The sequence below is a fragment of the Acipenser ruthenus genome, chromosome 12 (assembly GCF_902713425.1).
Source record: "Acipenser ruthenus chromosome 12, fAciRut3.2 maternal haplotype, whole genome shotgun sequence".
NCBI lineage: Eukaryota > Metazoa > Chordata > Actinopteri > Acipenseriformes > Acipenseridae > Acipenser > Acipenser ruthenus.
Window position 1 is genome coordinate 34,079,343 of NC_081200.1, and position 11,577 is coordinate 34,090,919.

At 39.7% G+C, this 11,577-nt stretch overlaps 1 protein-coding gene across 1 annotated transcript in view; it reads left to right on the forward strand.

The window, feature by feature from the left end:
* Nucleotides 1-7,147, forward strand: part of LOC117416430 (protein patched homolog 1-like) — a 31,721-nt gene extending 24,574 nt beyond the window's left edge. Inside the window, exons 20-22 of the mRNA XM_034027483.3 lie at nt 3,222-3,615; nt 3,858-4,394; nt 4,692-7,147. Coding sequence (XP_033883374.2) covers nt 3,222-3,615; nt 3,858-4,394 — 931 coding nt within the window. The 3' untranslated portion in view covers nt 4,692-7,147. The remainder of the gene's footprint in view (nt 1-3,221; nt 3,616-3,857; nt 4,395-4,691) is intronic.
* Nucleotides 7,148-11,577: the final 4,430 nt, after the last annotated feature.

The following is an 11,577-nucleotide window of genomic DNA, read 5'->3' on the forward strand; positions in this document are numbered from 1 at the left end:
TGGTGAAGTGATAAGATTTTTTTTTTGAGAGAGAGAGAGAGAGAGAGAGAGAGAGAGAGAGAGAACATTACAAGTCAGGGCATTCAATCTGGGTGGTCCTGTTTAGACATGGAGAAAATAGTCCCTCTAGCAGGGGAATAGCATAAATACGTTGTTGTAAACATTTCCTCTCGGTGGCACATAGAATAAACAGCTGAACTCAGCGGCTCGACTCTGAGCAAACCCCCTCCCCTCCAACCTCCAGCTCCGAATGGAAAAGATTACAGTTTATATAAACAAAAGAATTCCTAACACTCAGCCTCCTTTGGAGGTCTGGCCCGGCCGGGGCCCACGGATGGTTTTGCTTTTTTCCCCCTTAAATAAATCACGCTCCATTTTCAGAATGTTGACTTAGTAAAATAAACAAGTCAATTTTTTTTTTTTTTTTTTTTTTACGCACTGGATAGTTACAGAAGACGGGCCTCTCTCTGTGTAAATAGAGGGAAGTGGATGTTGGCAATTTCAGAGCGACTGTTTCATCTTTTTTTTTTCTTCAACTGTGACAAAAAAAAGTTTATCAAAAAAGTATTTCATCATGTGGCAGTTAATTTTTTCAATTTCTTCTTTCAAACAAAAAAATCATAAGGATTTGGATTTTAATTAAGTAAGCTGAACCGTTAAGATGAACAAAGTGTTTTGACTTGTGTATGTATGCTTATAAATACAAAGAATAATCAGTGAAGCCAAAAGAAAAGCTGAAAGCTGTATGGTGGAATTTAGGACTGTATGGTTTTGTTAATGAGGCAGAGAGAGCGAGAGGAAGGAGTTGAAATGAATGAAGGAAAGAGAAGGGGGTGGTGGTCCATGTGGCTCCATCCCCGGCTACATTGCGTGACTTTCCCCTTCTCAGTGAATTCCAGCCTGGACCTCTCCTTCTTATCTTAGTGCTACCTTGTTAAATAAACAGTAGGGCCTGCTGAGGCTAACTGGGGTCTGGGGCTGAACATCAGAGCCTCTCACAAAGAGGCGGGACCACAGGCGAGAGACGGGGAGGTCCACTAAAACAAACTGCTGGTGTGCAGCTGGAATTGAGCTCAAGAGAAAAAAAAACCACTGGGATAATTATGAAGAAACTAAAATTTTACAAAAAAACATTTTTTAGAAAGCAACTGCCTTTACTGTAGGTCTGTGTTGCATTGCGTTCAGCACACTGGATTTGTATTGGATGGACCAGATAGCATTCAAGGCCATACAACATAGAGTTAAGCAAGAGCGAGGATGGTGAAGCTGCTGTTCGGGGGATAGAAAAATAATCACTTTATAGAAAAGAAAGCAAGGGCTTGAAAGATTTGTTGTGTATTTTAAAACGGTGTGAAAATAGAATAAAAAAAGTTGTCTCTAAGACTGGGTCTTTGCACAGAGGGGACTCTGTTCACAAGATTTTCAGAAAGCTGCTAATGGTGCGAGCGCCCCAAGATAAACCGGGTAAAGATGGTTAAACTCTCAATTGCACCTGGGTAAACAGATAGCCTCACCGTCTGAGGAGACAAAGTCAAACAAGCGAACAGGCGGCAGTTTCCATTACGTTGGCAGGGGGAAATCTTAGTACCAGATGTGTTCAACATGTAGCTTCCTTTCTTTAGTTTTTTTCGAACACCAAAAGGGTGTTGCTTGTGAGCTTGGGCGTGCTATGGACAGGGTTTAGATCAGTTACTCACAGGCTGGTGGCCCTGTGGAAACTTAGGTTAGGATCGCTTTTGTTGGTTTTGTGTCATACTCACAGAACACTCATATTATAAAACGAATGGCTGCAAATTAATATCAATTCCTCAGGAATATCGTGCACTGTATTTGTGTGTGGCTGTCAGTCAGCTCTTTCCTCTTACTGTCTGGACCACATGGAGTAGTAGGCAGCTGTCTCCTCTTCCACCTAAACATTTGAAAAGAACTCTCTAATTTTGGTTTGCCCCTTACACTGCTTAGCCCACACAGACACCACCAACCCAACTACCACCTTCAATATTATTGGCTTCACCCACTGGTGGAAAGTTAAGATTGATGTTTTGTAATTTTTACGTTTTTATCTTGAAGTTACCCAAGTTAGGGATAAAATACTGACCACAAATTGATTCCTGGTGCTTTGCTAAATGTTAAAGACCATCCACTTGGTTTTGAAGGTGTGCCTTCAGCATTGGAAATAAAACACTTAAACCAGTTCCATTGCCAGTGAGCTCCATTTCCTGTCAAGGCAGAGGTGTAATATTGCAGCCTATTAGCTGTCAGATTATTGATATGGGATTATTGTCAACGCCCCGGTGCTGGAAGATAAACAATCACTGCCTAATGGGTGACTGAGTCGGGCCAGGCCCTTTGGGATGGAGATTTCTATAAACAATGAGAAACACAGACCCTCTCTGGGAGACATGGGACACCACGTTTGTGCTACTGATCTGAGGAAGAACATTACTCATAATGTGAGGAGTATCAGTTGTAGTATAAAGAGCATTAAATCCAGGCTGTGAAATACAGTTAGTGTGCAGTGCAACTGCTGTTTAAAGGCATTCCCTTTAACTACATTGTACCTGCAGTTTCATCCTTGAACTTACATTGATGGAGATGAAGACGTTCACCCAGAATCAGCAAGTCTGCAGAAACTTTGCCTGCTGCTCTGTCAAATGGGATCAACATAGCTTTAGACAGATTTTCATTTTATTAAAAGTTGTCTTAAGTTAGCAGGGGCCAAAAAAGAGAAAGGTGTTGTTTCTTAATAGGCTGTGGTTAACACAGACAGAGGAGCGATGAATGTTTTTGGTGTGTAGTATCTGTACGCTAATGTAAACACACATTTTCGGGAAGTGGCGGTCCTGTGGTGATAGATGAGGGCTCCCTAAGGGAAATGAAATGCTGTGGATTTCTAGATGAGGAATATTTTCAGCTTGACACTGAGGCAAAGAAAGAAAGAAAGAAAGAAAGAAAGAAAGAAAGAAAGAAAGAAAAAAGAAAGAAAGAAGTTAAACATTTAACTGCAGGAAAAGATGTTAGATTAAGAATGTACAGGGCATCCAAACTACAGTAGCATTGTAGTAAGTGAAATGAAACTAAGGCTGCTGGACCATTCTGAAAAAAAAATAGAAAAAAATCTGCCCTCGGAAGTATGATAATGTAACTAATAATATAGTTTATTAAAAAAAAAAATATGAGCAATTACTAATCCTAATCGTTTTCTTTTTTCTACCCCCCAGGTATTTCTTTGCAGTTCTGACCATCTTAACTGTGTTGGGCCTTCTGAACGGACTAGTTCTGCTCCCTGTACTGCTATCGGTCATTGGTCCACCTGCTGAGATCACACCAGCAGACAATGGTAGCCGTTTACCCACGCCTTCCCCAGAGCCAATGCCCCCTCCGATGAACCACCATGGTCTCTACACAGGACGCTACCCTCCAGGCCGGCGCCACCACGCCTTCTCTGAGTCGTCGGACTCCGAATACTACTCTGAGACAACCACCACGTCGGGCCTTGGGGACGAGGAGTACCAGTACTGTGACCGAAGTGCATATATCATCCCTTCTGCCAACGCACCTCCCTCCCACATCCTTCTGGAGGCCAGCAAGAACCCCAGCTTCCCCAAACTCACGGTATGCAGCAGAGAGCTCTCTGTCTTTCTCTATCACTCTCTCTGTCTCCCACTGTCAGGTTTAAAAATAATTTTGTATACTACAGTACATCTTTCTAAACAACAGTTTCTCAAGGTACTTTACAAATAATCAACACTCCATTTGCAATAAAACAGGGCTATAGAATAATCCTACACCTACATGTTCTGCAGATACTTCATTGTTTCAGGTCATTAAAGCTTCTCTCTACACCTTTTCTGCAGATTGTAAAGCCGTACAAAGAGGGTCAGGACGTCCCTGCCAAAAAGGAAACCTTAAACACACCGGGACAGCCCACTGTGAACTCTGTCAGCTCTCAGATAGCAAGGCAGGACAACAAGCAGGACTTTCAGCAGGACCAAGGGCCAAGGAGGCAACATTTGCCTAGTGATAGACCCCAAGGGCCAGGGAGGACTAATTACTCTGGTCCCAGGCCTCAATACAGCAGCAGACCCCACTACCCTAGGACTACGTTGCCTGCGTATGGCGCAGCAACCAGGGTACCGGGGTCTAATAACGCTGTTACCACGGTGACTGCCACCGCCTCGGTGACAGTCGCTGTGCACCCCAGTGTGCCGGGGTCATTCAGGGGTTACACACATGAGGGCTTTGAGGACTGTGAATCAGACTGCTTCGAGGAAACACTTCCACCTTCTTACACGGCCTCTGAGAAAAGAACTGACTCCTCCAAGACAGAGACCTCGGAGCTCCAGGACCTTGATTGTGAAAGAACGAGCAGAGGCGCCTCAACTAGGCACTAGGTCAGTACAAAAACTGAAAGAACCCTTTAGTTTAAGAGATATAGTAGCAGAAGCAATGGAAACATACAGATACAAATGTGTTACTGCTGTTTTACAAATTAAATAGAACATGAAATAGTGCTACAGTGTGAATCAGAATACACAAGTCTATACATTTGCTTGAATAAGACTTAAGGTCTTCAGAATGTTGTTCAGCAGGATCAACCAATAGCAGAGAAGGGCAGTCTGACAACAGTTTGTATATACTTGCTTTTTATTTGATTTTGTCTAACTATTTTTTTTTCATATGTTTTACAGGTGTCCCACTTAAACTGGCAGTCAAAGACAGCTAGACCACCTTGTCTGAAATGCATCTCTTGACTGCTCAAGGGACTATGTGGTCCTCAACCCTGCTGTATGAACTGTAAATAGATCTCAGACAAACAAGAGAATTTATTTTAAAATATTAAAAGTTCTTGTTTTTAAAAATATATATATATTTTAATACTAAAAAAGAGGGAAAAAGCTATTTAAAAGAGTACTGTATAACGTGTGTATTCTATTATGTAAAAAATGTCAGATATTGTATAAGGAGGTAGGAGCTGTCCTCCTGTTTATAATAAAGAGATGTATTTTATGTAAAAAAAAAATAATAAGAAAAGTTAATTGGTATAATGACAATAGTTTATTGACAAATAAATGGTCAGTGTTTGTTGTTTGCTGCTACTCTGGAAAAAAAATGCAATTTCATTTGCCTTGAAAATATGCAGTATCCCCCTTTTTTTAAAGAAAAAGAAATAGATGATTTAACTTTAATGGTCATGAAATGTTGTGACAGAGCGATGATGCTGTTTCATTCCATGTTCTCTTTTTTGTTTCTTCTCTGTACAATGCAAGGTCCGCACCCTGCAAACCTTGTTTGCATTGTATGTTTCCAAACCAGCATGAACACTAAACTTAGCATTATTCATGGACCAGGGTACATCAGGTGGCGTATGTTGGGTGACTTGGTTAGTTTATCATTTACATACAGTACATTCATACTGGTAAGTCTTTAAAATAATGCCTGTATACATATGAATTCAAATGGAATATCTGTTATTCCTAACATACAGTACATTAACAAATTATAAAGTAAACAAATTATATTCCATTTTATGTCAACTGAATTTGTGCCCCCCCTCCCCCATTTATTTAATCGTGAATAGTGAGAAAAAGAAACACATTTTGAACTAACAGTGAGGTCAGGATAACAGAACTCGTCCATGCTGCCACAATCATTGTAGAGTGCAGGTTACTTTTTATTAAAGGACTCTATTGTTTTTAATCCTAGCTTTGTTTTATTTTACTTAGAAATGTTGAGTAGCACAAAAAAAAAGACATTTTGAGGCAGCGCGGTCAGTCCCCTTGGCTTCTGTAAAGTTTTGAGTGTTTGAGGGGGCTGGTAAAGGTGTCTAAATTCAACCTGTTTTGATTTTTTTAAATATATTGAATATCGGCGCTCAAAATGATTCAAAACATTGCTATAAGATTAGGAGACTGAAAGCAGCTAGAAATTGTCTTTTTTACTTTTTTTTTTTTTTTTGCTCCTTGCCTCTCTTAATGACTGTTGTAGATCTGCTATAGACTGTGTCTTTGTATTACTTGAATAAGCTGTCAGTTAAAGAATTTTAAAGTGTGTCTTGTGTAAGCTGTACATTGGGTAAGGTCTGTATTTTGTCAGCTACAGGTGTAATATTTTGTATACCCTTATCTTTTGACAGATGCAATGTTCATCTGGAAATGTTTGCTTTTTAAAAAGGGAATTTGAACTCTTAAAGAGAGGGGTCTTGTTAACACTCGAGGTCTTATTTACAAAGCATTTGTGCAGCTTGTAAATGTACTGTAGCTTCTATGCATTGACAACTGTGCAGATGTTTGAATGGGGAGCTTTTATAGATATTGCTAAGAAGATTCCCTTTCATTTCAGCTACAATGGGGCAAGGGTGCTCTCCATATTAAAAGACAGTTTAGACCTCATTGCAAGACAGTTTTTAAATTGTATTTCTACCTTTATTTTAATTTTACTTTGTCGATAATAAGGAATAATTCAGTATTGGTCACATCACTGCCAATTTTAAATGCAGGGAAAATGTGTATAATTTAAATGGCAGCTTCTGTTCTTTTTGTATACAGTGTGAAACAGTGAGTAAAAAAATGTAGCTACTGTAGATTCTGGAAGAGAAAGAACAACAGAAAATGATATCCACTCCTTAATCATCAGAAATGTAATTATTTGTGGGAGAGGGAATTGGAGGCTGCAGTGGGTTGTAGTTTTTTTTCATGTTTGTTATGCCATATAAATTATTTATATAAAATTTTTATTTTTGTAGTTTGTACAGAAGTTAGCCATCTGACTGAAGTTTTATTTTTAAAGAGTAAATATATATATTATATATAATTATATCTATTTGTTGCTGGTTTTTTTTTTTTTTGAAGAGAGGGGGGTGGAGTGGGAGGTGCAAAGGGGGTTGGTGGAGTGGGTTGAGATGTTTTATGATCTGATCGCCCTTTCTGAAATAGTTGTACACTTGGAAAATGAAGGAGAGGTAGAGCGATCTAGCTATCTCCCCATTTCTTCCTTGCCTTTCCTTCTTCATGTCATAGTTTGAAGTGTTTTTTTGTCAATGTCTAAAACACTGTGACTGAAACTGTGTTACGGAAAGTTCATATGTGACCATCCTTGTCCTGCACCCTTATAGGAGCTGAACTAACAAAATAAATTGAATGAAAAAAAAGAAAAATGCTTTGGGCTGTTGTTTATAAGTCTAGTTTTCTGCAAATCTATACACACATTCACAGTCAAATTATTTGGACAGATGACCTTGAGACATCTTGTTACTATATAGTTAAAAAGGTAGCCATCCTGTTTTAGTCTATATTAAATAACTTTACAACATATGTATGATGTTCATGTGAGTTGTCTTTAAAATCCCTTTAATTAGAAACACTGTTTTTGATAGTTATCAACCCCTTTTATCTTAAACAAACACATTCTTCAGTTGGTAAAAGGTACAACAGACATGCAGAGTTAATGGCTTGTTGTAGGACTGTCTGGCAGCAGGTTGGTCATGGTCACCACATTCACCTCCCTTTGGGCCGCCTCCTTAGCTTGTGATATAGCCAACACTTGGGCCTTATAACAAGGAACACACTGCCATTTCCCAACCCATTGTTCCGGCTGTAAAACCATCATCTCCGAATAGCAGGGCCACCAATAAAGATGAAAGAGATGTGCTGTAAATTCCACAGCTTCCCACAACAGCATCTCAGGTGTCAACCACCTCAGACTCGTCTGAAACTGATACTGGGTACCCTTTAACTGTCCTCACCTGCTTGAGGGGGTGGTGAGGGAGGATTCAAAATAACTCAGTGGTTAAAGCACTGAGCTAAAATGCTGGTTTTTCCAGATCAATCCAAACCTTATGGGTTATTCCATCCTGAATTACACGATTTGGATGAGAAAAAAAACACCAGTTATTTGTGAGCAGTTGTCCAACTATTGGAGTAGTGCAGGTCAAGCAACTTCTCCAGGTTCTGTTCCTGTTTAGATGTTTCCCTGGTTGTCTGGTATTTCAGCTGCACTCCATCTGCAATCGGGTCATGGGTGTGAGGACAGTGTGGTGGAAGGGAAAGTGGAACTGAGCCAACAACCCCCAAGTACATGACAGTTTTGTGTGGAGTGCTGAGGGAGGAGGCTTTAAAACAATGAAGCTTGCAGGTAAGATTGAACAGATCATATCAGGGAAAAAGAGGTGAAAGAGATGTATGAGGTGTGGTTTTCAGAACCACAGCAAGTCTTCAGTTCAAATCAGAACAGCTCTCATAAATGCATGTCAGAAGCACAGCCTCCACAGACAGACACACACACACCGAAACACCCCCTGCCCATTCAATTTAAGAACGACCCTTTTATATAGAAACATAAACGATTGAACTCAATTGTTAAAGTGCTACAAATTAACAGTTAAACAGCCCAGCAGTGAATGCACAGCAGGACCATAGTGTCTCATATTTATACTATATCTGCATGGTTCCTTTTTGGTATATCCTATACATATCATAAATATCATATATACATACAGAAAATTATTTAATTAAAACATACCAGACAGAATAAGATCACTGCAGCATATCTATTGTCTATGCCTACTTGATCCACTGGTAACAGGGGTAAAATAATACATTTATATATCTATAATTATCATGTAGTATTCTATAGAACCTCTGAAATGATCAATAAATATATTGTTATTATTTTACGGAATTATATGATTTCTGTGCATTTATTTAACAGGGTAACAATTTGTCCACCGAAAATATGTTTTTTTGTTGGTTTCTTTGTTCTTAGCTCAGTCAGGTTCCAACGCCTACAGGGAGTCCCTCTTAAAACTATTAGTCTGAAACAGTTCTGTACATAAGAAATGCAGAACTGCTGTAACGGCAAATTCAAATTTACAGAAATGAAGGCTAGTGCCACACACGTTTCTAATAGAAGTTTAATAGTCTCTGTTTTGCATTTTTTTATATTGCTCCTTGCTATCAGAGCACTTGGGAGCAAATGGTTGGGGGCACTGCTTATGCATGCCCCTCCATCCCTGTTGCTGAGTTCAGTTCCTCTCTGCCAAGAATCTGAGGGGTACTTGGTGAGAATAAATTGAAGGTCCATTTTGTTCGGTATATATATATATATATATATATATATATTGTCCCAGCAATTTCTGTAAACGTTATCAACAGAGATTAAAGTGGAAGCATGAACAGAGAATGAAGAAGAGAGAGAGAGGGGAGGGGGGGAGCGAACCAAAGACAGCAGCAGTTCAGGAACAAAAAGCAGCTGGCACTAGCTGAGAGAACTGATCCCCTTAAATAGAAAGTGATGTGTGGATGAGATAACAGCTGACATCTCAAACAATGGACAGCTCAATCTAGGTGGTAAAAATCAGGACAAACCGGCTCTTTTAAAGAAAGAAGAAAGGCAAAAAAAGAGTAGTAGCAAGAGGACAAAAGAGCTAACTAACACATGATCCTCTATCAAATCTTCTTGGGTGGCCAGGGGATAGGCGACTATTGTGTGAATATAATACGGTTGATTAGTAAGGTGCGTGTGTGTGTGTGTGTGTGTGTGTGCGGGTTGGGGGGCTGCCATTTTGTCTTGGAGGTGCCTCATTTCCTCTATTTCTTTGTTTATACTGTCATTGCGATGCTAAGCTGAAACGAAGGGTGTCAGTTTGAGCTTCAATGTAGAAAATAAAAAAATTAGTAACATGCAGAGGTTAATGTAATTTCAGGCTCGAGAAAGGTATGGGTGGGTGTCTGTGTCTGTGCGTGCTGATACAACTGTCTGTGAACTATTGGCGCAGCACTATAACCATTTGTAATGATATTGTGATAATCCCCCCCCCCCGAATAAATAAGTAAAACAAAATCAAATCTCATTGATTTTGGACCATCTCAAATAGTTGTGAGACACAAGTGAGACCTTCAAAATAAGTGTTAGAACTTCAATTTAGGGACACATTTTGCAGACCATCTTTTATCATGGTTAGAAAATGGTTGGAAATATTTAATTAAGTATTCAGGCATGTTAGAGCCTGGTGAGGACTAACAAAGTCCTGAGGCGGATTTCTAAAACTAATATTGGATTTGTCTTAAACAGTGGACCAAGTTAAGTTTTGAGATTTTAGGAAAACAAAATAACTAATTTTATAAGAGCTCTGCTGCTCAGCTGTAGGTGTGTTCTGGATATTGAACACGATGTGTCACTGTATTGTACATGTCACAGTGTTTTGACATGTGATTTTATACACGGTACACATATGTTCCAAATGCAGTGTTATTAAGCTGCAGTCACAGTGCACTGCAGCCAAACCCCCAATTTACTGCACTTTTACAGATACCGTTTACTGTAGAGTACTGGGCCATGTTAGAAGCTGTGGAGCTTACTATGAGACGAAGGTAGGAAATATATTTAAGGAAAATTAACTATTCAGGAATCCCAAGATATTTAGGCTGTACCCCCCTCTGGTTTTCCTGTTGGAGAGATGGCCCCCACTCCGGGCTGGGACCAAAGCAGAGTGCAGCCAAGGGCAAGGAAGAGCCTTAGACCGAAGCGGAGAAGGACGCCATTGCTCGGGCGACAGAGCGAACAGCCCACGACGAAGAACGAATGCAAATTAATCAAACTCTTGAGTGGTGAGTTACAGGAATATTTATATAGGTTACAATTAGATGACGTAACCAGTAGGGACCGTCCTTCCTCCCAAACTTTAGTTTATAAAAAATTAAGACAAACTGTCTTACGATTTTACACAAGGGGCAGGGCATGTGTTGGCTGCAAGATCAAGTGAATTTCAGCGTTGCATTGCAGGATTGACAGACGTAATTTTGTGTGACACATTGTATATACATAACCTATTTTATACATCTATGGAGAGAGTTACATACTGCAACTAACTATTTTATTATGCAACTTTCCCTGACTTTAGTCCATTATGGGGAGTGAAAATCATTGTTTATAAAATTCACTTCAAACTAACAAATGTGTTCACAATTTATAAGCTTACTTTGAATGGAGCAACATTTTGAATTTTTAGGCAGTCACAAGCAATGTAAACATGTTTTAAATAAACAGGAACCATCTTAATGCCCTTTTAATTGATTCATTCTGGCTGGAAATGTTTACAGAAGGGCATAAATATGAGCTTGTAATGTAAACCCAGTGCTTAAAAAGAGTTTGGTTAAAACAATAAAATTTTGAACATGAGCCATAGAAGTGAGACCCCTACACTGTTTTCACAAAGGGACGCCATTCGACCCATCTTGCTCATTTGGTTGTTAGTAGCTTATTGATCCCAGAATCTCATTAAGCAGCTTCTTGAAGGATCCCAGGGTGTCAGCTTCAACAAATTACTGGGGAGTTGGTTCCAGACTCTCACAATTCTCTGTGTAAAAAAGCGCTTCCTATTTTCTGTTCTGAATGCCCCTTTATCTAACCTGCATTTGTGACCCCTGGTCGTTGTTTCTTTTTTCTCTTGGGTCGACATTGTCAATACCTTTTAGACGTATCCGGATCCTATTACCTATTAGCGCATCTATTACCACAAACCCACTGCTGCGTGTCCATTACCGCGTCACCCAATACAGCGCAAGCCCACCACCACAT